General features: G+C 60.5%; 1 protein-coding gene across 1 annotated transcript in view; it reads right to left on the bottom strand.

Moving 5' to 3' along the window:
* HTRA1 (HtrA serine peptidase 1) overlaps positions 1-13932 on the bottom strand; it is a 47495-nt gene extending 33563 nt beyond the window's left edge. Inside the window, exon 1 of the mRNA XM_028512236.2 lies at positions 13294-13932. Coding sequence (XP_028368037.1) covers positions 13294-13777 — 484 coding nt within the window. The 5' untranslated portion in view covers positions 13778-13932. The remainder of the gene's footprint in view (positions 1-13293) is intronic.
* Between the last annotated feature and the right edge of the window lie 527 nt (positions 13933-14459).

Here is a 14459-nt window from a genome sequence, read left to right as displayed (position 1 = left end):
AGTTGTTCAAGGGCTCTGGCCCCCACTCCTCAGCTGTCGTCATCACCCTCCCACAGCCCCAGCACCCCAAGCAGCAATCCCCCACAGGGGGGTCCGGTCTTCAGAGCCTCAGCCCCCAAGTGTCCGTCTAGACTCAGACCCCCAACTCGGAGACATCCCAGCATTTGTGGCCGTGGGGGTGTATGCTGGAGGCTGCCCTCTTCGCCACCTTTACATGGTCTGGGGGCCACGTCTGGTCACCTCGCTGTCCCTGGCACGGCTAGATCAAAGTAGCTCCAAAGAGGCTGCTTGCTGGGTAAGCAGATCTGAGTCCAAATTGGGAGGGGACCCCAGGAGGAAGTTACCCTCCACGCACCTGGGAGCTCGGCCTCACTCGTCTGTTCCACTCACAGTGTGACACCTTTACAGAGGGGCCGGGCGAGTGACCGCCATCAGGGCTGGATCCAGGGCTCACCCCTTCAGCGTACCCCCCACATTTCCCAGCACCGTCCTGCCCTAAACGAAAGGTCCCCACACTTCTGATGGGGTGAGGGTGCAGCAACAGGGAGACAAAGCAGAGCAGAGAGCAGGAGATGCTTAAGGCTAGGCCAAGGCCGTGGAGAGCCCGCCCTGACCAGCCACTGGGATAGCGCACAGGGACCACCTGGAATACTGAGCTTCAGGTGAAGGATCGAGCCCCGCCACGCTGCTGCCACATCAGGGCTTCTGATGCCGGAACTGGGATCCAGGCTCCGGAACTCCGGCCAAGCGCCGGCACCTGAGGCCTGAGGGGACAACTGTCCCAGGGGTGCAGGAGCGTCGTCGAGAACGGACCAGGAGGCAGGCGGTTAACTAACTTGACACCGTGCAGCCGGAGAGGTGCTGGTCCGCATTCGGGGAGGGCGAGGGGGATGATTGTTCATGAAGAAAAGCTGTCTTTGTGAGGCTGAAGGATGAACTTGAGAATGGCCGTGAGAGGTGGGGGAGGAGAGGGCTGGAGCAGCCGAGCGGGGAGAAGAGGAGCAGACAGGAGCTGCATTTACAGGAGCCTTAAGGGCAGACACTCGGCTTCCCCCTCCGAGTTCCCCAGACGACTCTCTCCCTGGGCGTCAGGAGAGCAATCAGTGTACACAGGTTCCTAGCGGGAGATAAGGCCTGAAGTGCAAAGGAGGTGGGGCCTCCTGTCTGCAAGAGCAGTTGCGGGGGGGGGGGGGGGGGGGCATAACCCCCCCCCCCCCCGACTGCAGCAAGGACTTCCTGCCAGACTCATTTTCCCCATGTTTGCAGTTCGAGTGACTGCATCCTGTCTGTCCCACTGCATCCAATTCCAAGGACACTTGTCAGCCACGGCTCCAGCCCGGAGGCTGGCCCAGGGCTGGTCTGGCGCGTGGAGGCCGCAGACCCAGAAGCGAGACTTTGCACATTCCAGAGAACCAGACCCCTATTCTAATCGGTGACGCAGCTGCAAATGCTAGGCCGTCGGGGGCCCGGGCACAGAGGGGCCTGTGCCACTAGGACTCTCAGAACCCTGCCGAGAAAAGGCACAGGAAGGAGAGAGGCATCCCCTGGCCAGGACCCCGGCAGCAGACGAGGTCTAAAGGGAACCGGAGGGTCCAGGGCACATCTCAGGAAGAAGGAGACAGAGGAGACACAGCTTTGGTGTCGAACTTCCCACAGCCAGCGACTCCAGGGCCGATTCTTGTTTGTTCGACTAACCTGAATTCACAAGTAGCAACTGTTACTATTTTTTTTTTTTTTTTGCGCTCCGAATTGAATGGGACCACGATACTCCCTGCCTCTTGCACAGAAACAAAGACGGACAATTCAGGGGCGTCACGTGTGACCTGTTTGTTTCCTCCTCCTGAATAGAGGAGGAAGAGGAGGCGGAGCCGGGAGCCTGGCCTGGATTTCCAGCTTTCCAGCCCACACTGGCACTTCCCCGCGCTGGCAGCCCCTCTCTTTCCGGCGCAGTCTCCCAGACGCTCAGAGTGGGAAAAGCTCTCCCGACGCCAGACCGCAGCCGGCACAGCGGTCCCCACCTCGCTGGGCCCCCGGTGAGCCAGGAACTGCTTGCGGCGGCCGGGGCCAAGGCTGCAGCAGATGGCGCTGAAAGAGGCCAGGCAGGTGACGTGAAGAGGCAGAAAGACCGACCCAAACAAGCCCAAGACAATCTCACCCGATGAGCAACAAGTGTTTGGGGGCGCCGGGCCAGCTGGCGGCCAAGCCCTGGATGTGCCGCCAGTCACGAGTGAGCACGGACCAGTCCTGCAGCAGCTCCCACTCCGCGGGCCCAGGTGCTTTTTCCAGAGCCACGTGTCTGGGCTTCAGGGTGCCTGTCCCTGATAATCACGTCTCAGTGTCCCCGGCCAGGGCTGAGGGCTCGGGTTTGGTCGGTATGGTTGCCTGTGACCGTCTTTGCCGACCTAGTTTGTGGCCGAGGGAGAGAAGTTTCCAATCAATTACACCCCATGGTTTTGGGGAGTTTGGGGGTTTTCTTGTTTTGTTTGTTTTCAGAAGTCTCCTGAATGCCCCGCATGTGTCTATTATTATCTTCAGAGAAACGGCTGACTGCTCCATTCACAAAAACACTATTAACTTTCTTCTCGATAAGCGTCTGGCTCCAGTCTTGACCTCCCCAGACTGCTCAGCTGGGTTCTCCTCCCGCTGCCCGCACGATGGCTCCTGGCTGTTGTGTCTGGAGAGGCCAAGGCAGTCCCAGCTCCCGGACGTTTCAGCCGCGAGCAGCGAGCAGAGGGCTGGGAAGCGAAGGGTGGTCTCATTAAGGGGCCTGGAACCCACACTCCTCAGCCGGCATCCGTCACCCTCCCGCGGCCCCCTGGGGGCAGAGGGACAGCCTGAGGCTTGGGGGAAAGGGACGAAGCGGTAGAGGGGTGTGGTATGATGTGATGTGATGCGACGGTGACACCAGACGCTTCACGTCCAGAAGTGCCCTGAACCCACCTGCTGATGAGCACTAGGCGGAGAGGTGAGGAGGAGAATGAGCGACCCTGGTAACATGAGACGAGCCAGAGAGCGTCTGTCTCGAGGAAGAAGGACGAAGCGGGCCCTGAGACTCAAGACAGGCCCCTTCTTCCCCTCTGCGGGCCTCAGTCACCTCATGGGTAAGACGAGGGTCGGCCAGACCACTTCCAACATCCTTCCCAGCCCCCCCAAAGGCTGTGTGGCCTCATGAATCTGAGACGTGACTTCCCGATCTTCCCCTCACTGCACGTGGTTCCCATCAGGACAGAGGATTCCAGTTTTCGAGGCAGGCTTCCTGAGTCCCCTGCACCAAGGTCGCCCCATAGAATGAGCCACAGCTGCCTCCAGCGGTGGAGAGTTTCAACGTGACTTTCGGGCTGGGGTCAGCATCCCCCACCCGGGAGAGGAGATGAGACACAAGACCGGCCTCCTTGTATCACGCAGCAGAATGCTCCTGGGTCAAGCAGGGGCTGAAGTACCAGCATGGCTACAGCACGGATGCGCCTTAAAGACACCGTGCCCAGTGAGCGAGGCAGTGACACAGGGCCACGCACCACGTGATGCCCTTTACCTGGAATGTCTGGACGCAGGGAAATCCAGCTGGGACAACAGCAGATTAACGGTTGCCCAGGGCTGGGCAGGGGCTGGGCGGGGAGGGGGAGGTATGGTAGGTTTCTTTCAAAGGGTGCATTTTATAGTATGTGAATTATAGCTCAATGATACCGAACTAAAAAAAGCAAAAATTAATGTCCCTTGTTTCTCTTCACTTTTGTCATGCGGTTATTAGGAAACTGGATTTGCTATGTGTGGCGTGCACTACCTTTCTGCCCGTGTGTACAAAACATGAGTAAACACACACTTCGCTTTTCCAAACAAACAGAAACAGTCAGGCCCCTGCCTGCACCCCGGACAGAGCTGGCGTCCGGCAGGCAGACGGCCCTGGGCCGGGCGTCCAGAAGAAACTCCATTCTCTGTCCCCGCCTCACCTGTGACCTCAGGCCCTCACAGCCCCTCGCTTGGCCAGCTCCTCACCAGCCACACGACCCCTTCCAGGTCAGACAGCCTGTGACCACCACTCCATCCCCAGGGGAAACCAAAATGCAAGGCCCCAGGCTGCTCATCCCCCAAGATCAACCTGAGAATGAAGGTCTCATACAGACAGGCCAGGCAGTTCACCGACCCAGCGGGAGGACTGGTCTGCTACCGCCCCGCTCTGCCTATCTGGAAGGATTTCTTTGTAGTGGGGGCGGGGGGGTCTCTTTGGCTTCTCTAGCTTTCGGTGACTCAAGAAGGTGATCATTCCATAGCTGATGGCGATGAGCATGGGTACAAAACTCACGGAAAATAATTTGGCAAACTACGCCAAGAGCCGTAAAAAATCCGTGTCCTTCCACCGGTGGTTGCACTTGTACCTGAGCCGAGGGAATAAGCCTAGACACAGAACCGACCACGGACGCCAGCACATTCCTCTCAGCATTGCCTGCGGTGGCGGCGGGAGCGCAGGCGGCCGGGAAGAGGGCGAGAGTCCGCCGGATGCTGGTGTGACGCTCAGGACAGAAAGGATGCGGCTGCCTGGCGGTCGGTGGGATCGCAGACCTTCCTTCCTCTCTCTACTTTTAAAAAATATTTTATTTATCTATTTTTAGGGAGAGAACCATTGATGTGCAAGAGATACATCGATTGGTTGACTCTCACCTGCCCCCAGCTGGGGACCTGGCCTGCAACCCGGGCACATGCTCCGACTGGGAACTGAACCGGCGACCTTCTGTTTCTCAGGCCAGCACTCAATCCACTGAGCCACACCGGCCAGGGCTTCTCTTTATTTTTGATGCCATAATTCGACTCTCTTTATAACTTGAAAAAGCTGATGCAGGACAATGTGTGAGCGAATGTGCTGATGCATTCCCCCGGGGGGCGTCTAAGCGAGGGGGAGAGAAATGACTTACAAGAGCATGTATGCCAAGAGGAAAAACAGTGTACTCCGCCCAGACAGACTCCAACCGCAGCCAGAAAGACACTGAGGCAGCTGAGCCCTGATTTACGATGACTTGATTTTCCCCTCGGCAACAGCCCTGCCATTACAGTTCAAGGGCATTAATATGCACTTAGAGTTCTCGAGAGGAGAAATCAGTCTTTATATGGACAGCTTTCGGGTCTTTTCTAGCCCATGGAGATCACTGGGTGGGGGGAAGAGTTTTCTTGAGCATCACTTAAGAACAGGAGACTAAGTAAAAGCACATCCACTGTTTCTCGGCTTCGTGGGAAAGTCCTGTGGGTGGGCCCTGGCCTCGGCCTTTGAGCGCCCCAGTTTCCCCATCTGCAAAGTGACCGGTTGGGCTGTGGCACCTGCAAGGACCTTCCACACCCAGGTCCCACTCTCCAGGATTCTGTGCTTTCCACAAGCCAGTTAGTTGGTGGCTTTGGCCAGCCACCAGTGTCCCCGCAGGGAAGGGGGTGTCCTTGCCCAGACGATGCCGGAAGACCTGAAAACAGGGAGTTGGTGTGGTCAGAGGCGGGCTGTGGAAGGCGACAGCGCAGGGAGAGGTTCCAGAGGACGGAGGGCTGTGTGGCTGGCCGGTGAAGGGGACCCCACGGGGACAGATGACAGACGAGAGTCTCACGCAGCCCCACAGAGAGGGCCCTTTTCCGGGTGGTCTCAAGTGCCGCCCTTCCGCCCCGCCTTCTGTGCTGCTATCAGACTTTGCCTGGGTTGTTCCCAGTGAACCAATCGCACATGGCTGCTCTTCTCGGGGTCAAATTGATGGAGAAACGTCAAGCTAGGCTCCAAGCAAAGTCAACACAGGCCCTTTCTTGACCAGCAAATGTTCCATTGAGACACAACGGAGAAACTCAGAAGGCAGGCCCCCGGCCCCAGGCCCCCGGCGAGCGGCACGAGCAGACAGCTGTGCGAGCTCTACAATACGACGGTGCGGGTTGTGCCGTTTCAAACCACAGCATCTGCTCTGGGAACTCGGGGTGGCGACCTGTGCCTTCGGCGTCCCTAAAACAGAGGGTCAGTGCTCGAGGACAATCCCGTCACCTTGGCCAAGCTACCGTGTCTCAGTAGGACCAGGGAACACGCCCAGAAGAGACCCGCGTCCTGGTGCCCAGGACACCTCCTGCTTTTCCCTCCTTGGCTCCACTGATCGGTGGCGTGGGTTCCATCAGGAGTCCTGGAGGAGTCTGGGACTGCCGGCTGGAGATCCCACTCCTCGAGATGGCAATGCCCCCGGCTGACCCAGCTGACGCTCACAGGGTCCTTCTGAGGCCTCCGGGCAGCACCGTTGCTCTCCCTTGTTGCAGACAAACAAGGAAACGGAGGCTGGAGGGAGTCAGTCACTCACCCAAAAGGTCCAAGCGGGGCAGGACCCAGGTTTCCTAACACCATGGACTTGAACAGAGCCAGCAGTTCGGGGCTTCTTTATGGACTCGGGAGACCCTAACCAGAACTGACAGACACACCGGCAGAAATCCAGGGAGGCTGCCATTGACTCGAACAGCGCTGTGAGCGCACGGGGCCTAAGTGATGTAACAGAACACTCCACCCAACAGCGGCAGAAGGTTCTGCTGTTCACGGGGAACATTCTCCAAGAGCGACCACCCTCCGCACCACAAAACATGCCCTAACAAATGCCGAAGGACAGGCACCCTACAAAGAATGTTCTCAGACCACAAGGGGACTGCCCTCGAAACCAGTCACAGAGAGGTAGCTGGAAAGCCCCCAACTATTTGGAGATTAAACCGCATGCCTCCAAGTAACACTGGAGTCCAAGCAGCCTCGGGAGCAGGTGGAGAGTGAGACAGACTTGGGTTCAGTCCTGGCTCTGCCTCCTCCCGCTGGGCGCCTTGGACGATTCATTCACGGCTTCCCTGTCCCCCGCTGGGAGACCGGGATAATGCCCCGCCTCCCAGAGTCACGGTGAGGGAAGAGCAAGGCAGTGTTGTCACGGGGTCAGCACCCAGCCCTTCAGGCACTGTTCCGTCCAAGGCTGTCCCCTGCACCCGCCCCCACCCCGGGCTAGCTCAGCCTGTGCCAGAGAGAGGCAGCTGTGACTGCTAAATGCTGAGTCCTCCCTCCTCTGTATCCAGTTGGCAGCCATCTGCCTAGGCAACCTCAACTGCTAGGCCACCCCCCGCTCCAGCCATCCCCACCAGGCGGTGACCGCCGCTCGGAACGCTGGCACCAAAGAGAGGGCTCTCCTGGGCGCGGGGTACATGCTGACTCGACTGCTGGACGATGCACCCAAATCTGTCTTGGAAAGGAGAAGAAAACAAAACAGAACAGCTCACCGCGCAGGCGGGCCTACCCTCTTCTCAAGATCTGATTGCACAATGAACTGTTAAAAGTTTCCCGGGGCCTGAAAACATTGCACAAGGCTCTGACTCACGAAGACGGAGCTTCTTCGAATTTGCAAACGATCGGAACGCCAGCCACAACAATGGGCCGTCCGAGAGAGCAGCGGGTCCCTCGGGAGACAGGGCTGTCTGCTGGTGAGGGACCAGCAGCCATCGCAGAAAGCGAAATATCGTGATGAAACAGGCTCATCTGACGCTCTGTCCTGGGAGTCTATGCTAACTGAGCAGCCGTGAACTCCCGCACTATTTTCGGTTTCCCCGAGATGTGACCCATCTTTCCCTGCGAGGAATTTCCGAAGCGTGGAAACCAAACCCGGCACCATTCACGCGGGTCTCAGGGCTTCCTTGCAACTGCTATCTCCTGAGCATCGCCAAGCCCAGGGAGGGTTCGTGAGGTGACATTTGTGACGTCCCAGGCATCCCAGACACACAAGTCTTTGTTCAGGAGAAGGCACATACTTCCCACCTGAGACAGGCAACGCCTGCGGGGGTTCCAAAGGTGACAGCAGGGTCATCTCCGGATCCCTCTGCCCGGAGAACCTTTTCTCACTTACTCAGTGACAAATTGCAAGCCAGGCTCCAGGGCACACCCCCTGCCTCCTCCTCCCACTCCTGTATCCGGCCTGCCCGCCTTACCCCCAGGGAGACAAGCCCATCACAGCTCTTCCCCCACGGAGAGCCTCCCGGAGGGACCGACTGGTCGAGGATGAGGAGGGTAAGGATGCCCTGCCAAGTCTGCTGGCTGCGTCCCCGCACAGCTCTCTGCCCGTCGTGGGATCAGGTGCTTCCTGCCTCCAGCGACCCTCCGGGGTGTGGATGGGACGTGCTATTCTTGCATCGCTCTCCTACTGATGAGGACACCGAGACTCGGGGAGATCGGGCCACACGGTCAGGAAGCGCTGCTCTGGCGCCAGGAGCCCAGCCCTTGGGTGTTGCACGACCGACCTCAGACTCGAGTGGGGGCCGCCCAGCCTTCCTCACCCCTGACTGACTCCCCAGACCCGGACACGTCTGAGTGCACGGCAGGTGTTCGATAAGTGCTCTAAACGCAGCTCACGTCACTGACCCCCAAAGCCGAACCCGGCGCCCCTCGGCACCCACAGACAGGCCTCTTCGCTGCCACTCACGCCTGTGCTGCTGCGCGCTGTCCTGGCCGGTGCCTGTCGGACACACGTCAGCCGGCGGCACCCGCTCTCTGCCACCGCAGGGGGCCTTTCGGACAAGCGATTGGAATGGCTACGCGTCTCCGTTTCTCTTTGATTTTCTTTCTTAACGGCAGGGAGGGTGGGGAGGAGACATGGAATGGATTGGGAGGGACCTCTTCCCACGGATCCCCCGCAGCCCAGCCTCCCGGCCCCTAGGAAGCCTCAAGGGGCACCAGGCTCCCTGCAGCTCATCTCCTGGGGGTGGGCTTGTCCCCACTGTGGCCATCCAGGGCCTCGCAGCAGCCAGCACAAAGCTGAACAAAGCACAGGGCCACCGGGCCCAAGACGGGCCACATGCATTCAAGGGCGACCTTGGCTTTAACCATCAATAATTTTAAAAAAAGAAATGAACTCCCGAAGAAGCCAGCCTGGCCTTTAAAACAGGGATGAGGTGACCACAATTCTCCAGAGACCGGTTTTCTTACATGAATCACAGCCCAGTCCGGCCAGGAGGGCCCTCGGAGATCATCTGGTCCAACCCCAACACAGCGGAGGCCCCGAGAGGTCGGCGGCCGGTCACCTGGTCAGGTAACAGCCGAGAAAGAAGGGCCCGAGCCAGCTGCCCGCCTGCCCGCCCATCGGTCCCTCCACCCCAGCTGGCCTTCCAAGGAACCCGCAACCGCTGCCAACTTTGATTTCTCCTTCAAATGAAGCCCGACCAGAGCTATTTATTCACTTCAAACATAAGCTCATGGAAACTCTGATCGCTCGCTCCAAGGCACGGCACCGCGTCCAGGGCCGCACCACCCCACGTGGACTCAGGACCCAGCCCCCCAGTCCCGAGGCTGCCGGGCCTCCAACCACAGTCCGCTCCCGGTCCCCGCCACTGCCGCTTACCGAAGGCAGCTATTTTAGGTTCTGATGCAACCCATTTACAGCTCTCCGGATGGAAGTTACTCAAATGCCTGGCTTTCGCTGTTAACTTGCTCATGTTATAAAACCTTGACATTTTAACTCTCTAGCAAAACCAACACAGAATAAAAGGAGATAACCAACCGCCCTAGCCAGGTGGCTCGGTTGGCTGGAGCATCAACCCTGGGCACCACAGGGTTGTGAGTTCGATCCCTGGTCAGGGCGCATACGGGAGGCAACCGATTGATGTTTCTCTCTCTCTCCCTTTCTCTCTCTCTCAAACCAATAATAAACATATCCTCAGCTGGGGACTGTAAAAAAAAGAAGAAGATAACCAGCCCAGGTGAGCTACGCCTTAGAAACATCGAAGCCTGCGGTTCTTCCCCTGCAGCGCCCGGCCAGCCTCCGCCTGCGGAGGCCTCCCCTCATCCGCGCCAGTGAGGCCAGCATGGGGCACCCCCGGGCGTGGAGACCCTTGGGCTCATCGGGGCTGCTGTTTGTGGTTGGGGGCGGGGGCTTCTCCTGGAGTGTGCACCAGGGGGACAGATGGACTTGGCGCCTGGCGTTTGGGAGTCTTTTTTGGGTCTCTTGCCCGGCCTCGTGTCTGTTCGCAGCAGAGTGTGCGACGCCGCACACCCAGGCGGGCTTCGGCGAGGTCTGGGAATGCTCTCCCCGCCAGCAGCCCAGGGCCCGGGGCTCAGCTTCAGATGTGTCTTTATTACAGCCCCTTGTTCTTCTGCTTTTCTTCAGCAAGCGCTGGCTGAGGGCAACCCAGGGGGGTGGGGGCAGGGGGGCTGCCCTGTCCTCCAGCTCCTGTGCCTACGGCCCTATGTGTCTCCTGTTTCATCTCAAGGCCATGGCCGCCTGGAGCAGTCTATTCCAGCTGTTAGCTGAGGCTTAGCTGGGGTTGGCTTAGAACCTCCGTCTCTCCGTCAGCACACGGCACGGGGTTGGTAATGAATGGGCTCTGGACCAGATGCGTGGGTTCAAGTCCTGGGTGAGGGCCACCCCGCCCCTCACAGGACGGCCATGAGGGTCAGATGGGCTCAGAGACGCCGGACACAGAACGGGCACCAAGCCTATGGTAGCCCGTATTATTTTATTATACTATTGTTCATCACAATTCCTTCCTTTTCTGTGATCCCCTGACCTGTGCAGAGCTTTTGCTTTAAACTAATCCACACTGCTGACACGGTGGACGCGGACAGACCTTTGTTCTCTAGTACAGCTGGACACTTTCCCGTCCAAACCCGGGCGGCGGCAGTGTGGATTTCTGAAACAGGTGACTTGCCTTCAACTCCAGGACCGTGATCAGGGATGTCCCCTGGAGTCTCTGTTAAACAGCTCACAGACCAACGAGCTCCTTTTTTTGAAGGACACCACACTCCGCCCTCCAAAGACCCACCCTGCCTCCAAGACGCTGCTCACTGGCCCGGGGACCTCTGGCCCGGGGACACTTCCTCCCTTCCTTGTCCTTCCGCTCTGCTCCTCCTTAGCATCTTGGAAACCGTGGGCCTGCCGCCTGGCCCGAGGCTCCTCCCTCACTTCCTGGCAGGGCTCCTCCAGCTCCAGGCCTCCCACAGGCCCCCTCTGCCCCACCGCCACCCCCCCCAACTCCCCGCTAAAACTGCGTGCCTGCCAACCCTCTCAGCCAGAGCAGGCGGCCAAGTCACCTCATTCAACAATGACATCAAGTGACCTGCAGGTGGGCAGGGCTGCAACTGAATGAAGTCTTGGCTCCCCGGGCTCCTATCCTCAGGGGCCCCTGCGCAAGGTCAAGGGCACAGGGCTAGAGCGGAGGAGGGGGGGAGGGGGGTGGAGAAAGCAAAGCCTCCCATTAAAGGAAGAGCGGATAGCTGCCTCATACGTAATTCAGGCCCTTCTTGTTTCTTCATCCATTCACCCATTCATCATCCATCCACAGGCCCATCTGGCACCTCCTCCAGGCAGGTGGGCGGGCGGGCGAGCAGACAGACAGACAGACAAAAAGCACCAGACACCCTGCGGAGCTCGACAAATATTTGCAGAAAGAAAGGGGGAAGGACGAGCACTGAGCTGCACCCTCTGTCTCCCCCTCTTCGCAGGGCCACACGCATCCTTCCGGGGTGGTCCGCTGGCCGGCTCTCCAGGGAGCCTGCTGAGGGCCTGACCCAGGGAGAGGACCCGTGTCCCTCCACACAGTGACCATGACCGGCTGCCAACTCCAGCGTCTCGAGGGGACTCACCTCACTGGCAGTACATCAGGTGCCAGTCACTCAGGATCCCAGGCGCCAGCTGCTTCGCCCCTGACCTCCTCCCCACCTGTCCCGGAGGCACCGGTCAATTCACCACTTCCCAAACAAGGCTCCCCTCAGGATGCGCCCCACTCCGGCCTTCTGGAAACGTCCTTCGTCCCGCCTGACCTCTCCCCCCGGCTCTGGGGCTGAGTACTGCGCTGGGAGCGGGCTGTCTGGGTTCAAACTCTGGCTAGTGGCCTTGAGCACCGAATGCAACCTCCATTCTTCTACCTGCAAAATGGGAATGTTAGCAGAGGCTCCCTCCTCGCGCATCTGCGAAGACCGAGTGAGGTCTCGCCTGGGGCACCTCCAGCACAAGGGCAGGAGCACGGAGCGGGCACCAATAGGTGTACATTTTCATCATCGCAGACCAGGCTCTGCAGACACACACTCCCCTGCCGGGAGCTCTCCTCCCCGCCCCGAGCGGTTTCCCAAGAGTGGGCACCAGGCTCCCTGCACTCTCCAAGTTTTCCTGCACTCCCTGGCACCGTCCCTTCGCTGTGAATCAAACTGTGCCAGGTCCCCGTTAGTCGCATTCCCACAAAGAAAATCCAGACCAGCCCCTCTGCTGGGCTGCCCTCCCCCCGCCCCATGCACTGCCCAGGGTGGGGAGACAGAGGGTGGCTGCGGCCAGGGCCACTGCCAAGCCCTGCTGGCCCGTCCCTGCAAGGCTGGACTGGCCGCGGATGAACTCCACATTGTTTACCCACATGGTCCCTCCGCCTGGAGAGGAGAAGCGTCCTTCTGGAAGGTCTCTGAAGGTTTCTCCGCCCTCTGCACCCCCACCACCAGAGCCGCGGCTTGTTGATGCAGAAAAGAGAGAAGGGATACAACCCTTCCTCATCCCGAATCCCTCACACCGCCACCTCTTCAGATGGGACCCAAAAGCCCGTGCAGCTTATTCAAAAAGAGCCACTTTCATTTTTGTAGGATTGGCTCAAAACACGGAGAAGCAAGGCCGGCAGCCACGCCGCGGCGGCGTCTGCAGCGAGAAGCCGGAGCCTGGCTCTGGAGAGCGCCTGGGGAGACTTGGGTGCGGGGCGGGCAGCACGGGTCCTTTCAGATAGAAAGTTAAACAAAGTTGTCCCCGGCGGGACCCATACTAAAGTGAATGGTGTGGGTCATTTTAGGGGGGGGGGGAGTCGGGTGCAGAGAACTATTGCAGAACGGAAAGCGACAGAAATGAGTCCCTGTGGTCCCGACGACTCCACCTTGCTTGGCACAAGGCACTTACCATCCATCCCCAGTCCCGAACTTCCCTCCTCCCGTATGCTCCCATTCCTATATCTGCCCCCCCCCCACTCCAGTGTTGTGGGGTTCCCCTCAGGGCACCCAGCAGCCGGCCACCAGGTGGGACGCCCTGTCCCCCTGACTGCAGGACAGCGTGCTGGGCGCCCACCGGGTGCCAACCGGCCCCAGGCTAGATGCAAAGCTTGGCTCCGGGGAGCCCGTAGCACACTGCCCGGGGGCCGGGCCGTTCTCTCCCAGCGAGTGGGTGCCTGAACATCCCGCAACATTTTCCTGCCCCTCGGTTTGCCCGTCTGTCCCGCGAGGGGCAGTTTGGGGCCGGGATGGGAGGACCTGGAAGTTCCCCGGAGCTAAGCTCCCCCGGGGGCAGGGTGGGGAACACCGCCCGCAGGTACCTTGGCCGCAGGCGCCTCGCTGCAGGACGATGACCGGCGGCTGGCGCAGACTCTCGGAGCGGCGGCTGGCGGCGCGCAGCTGGCACAGGTTGGCGTAAGTGTTGGAGTCGCTGCCACACACCGGCTCGCTGCTGGCGCACACGCAGAGCCCGGCCTGCGCGCGGCGCCGCACGGTGGCCGAGGCGGGAACCCCGAAGGGCACCACGCACTGCAGCCCCTCTCCGCAGGGGCCCTCCTGCAGGCCGCACTCGGCGCCCTCGGGCGCACCGCACACCTCGCAGCAGCCGCACGCGTCGCGGACGCGGCCACCCTCGCAGTGTCCTGGCGGCGCTGGGCAGCGAGACGCGTCACAGCGCTCCGGGCAGCCGGCGGGGACTGCTAGCGGGGCGCGGCTGGACCGGGGCAGCTGCGCGGAGACGTGCGCCGCGAGCAGCAGCCACAGCAGCAGCCGCCGCGGGAGGGACGAGGCATGCGCGGGCTGCATGATGGCTCGGACGGCGGTAGCGGCGGCGGCGGCGGGCCGGGAGACGGCTGCAGATCTGGAGAGCTGCTCCGGGGAGAGCGCGGGAGGGACTGGGGACGCGGTGCGAGTGCGCGCGGCCGTGCAGCCCAGCCCATTGGCCTCGCAGCGGTGACGAGCCTCTTTGGGGACGGGCACCGCGCCCGGGAGGGGGGCCGGCCGGAGGGCGGGCAGGAGGGCGGGCAGCTGGACCTGGGACTGCCTGCGGCAGGGGCCAGGCAGGCACGCCTGGGCTCGTGGGCCGGGGCGGGCCGGGGCGGGGCCACTTCCGCCGGGCTCTGTTTCCCAGTCTACGGGTACCACTCATTCGCCTCTTGTGGGGTTGCTCAGCATGGCTTGCCACCTTAAAGCCAAAAGGATACTCTGCCATGGGCAAACCGGCGGAGGTCCCTCGTGCAAGAGTCCCCTGAAAAAGTTCCCGCAGACTGCTGAGCTGGGGACCTGCCCTGGCTGCGGAGAGAGGGGTGGAGTGGTGGGGAGCGGAGGGGGCGCTGCGCGAGGGTGGCACCGCTGGCGAGCACCTCTCTGGAACTCACCCACTGGCCCAGAACTCGCGACTCTGACCAGGGGTCCTGGGCAGCCACACAAAAAAATACAACACCCGTGGGGCTGGCAGAGTGCCTGTGTCCAGACCCACTTAGGTGAC

The sequence above is a fragment of the Phyllostomus discolor genome, chromosome 5 (assembly GCF_004126475.2).
Source record: "Phyllostomus discolor isolate MPI-MPIP mPhyDis1 chromosome 5, mPhyDis1.pri.v3, whole genome shotgun sequence".
Classification (NCBI taxonomy): Eukaryota; Metazoa; Chordata; class Mammalia; order Chiroptera; family Phyllostomidae; genus Phyllostomus; species Phyllostomus discolor.
Note: the sequence above shows the minus strand (reverse complement) of the source record. Positions and strands in the feature narration are given on the sequence as shown.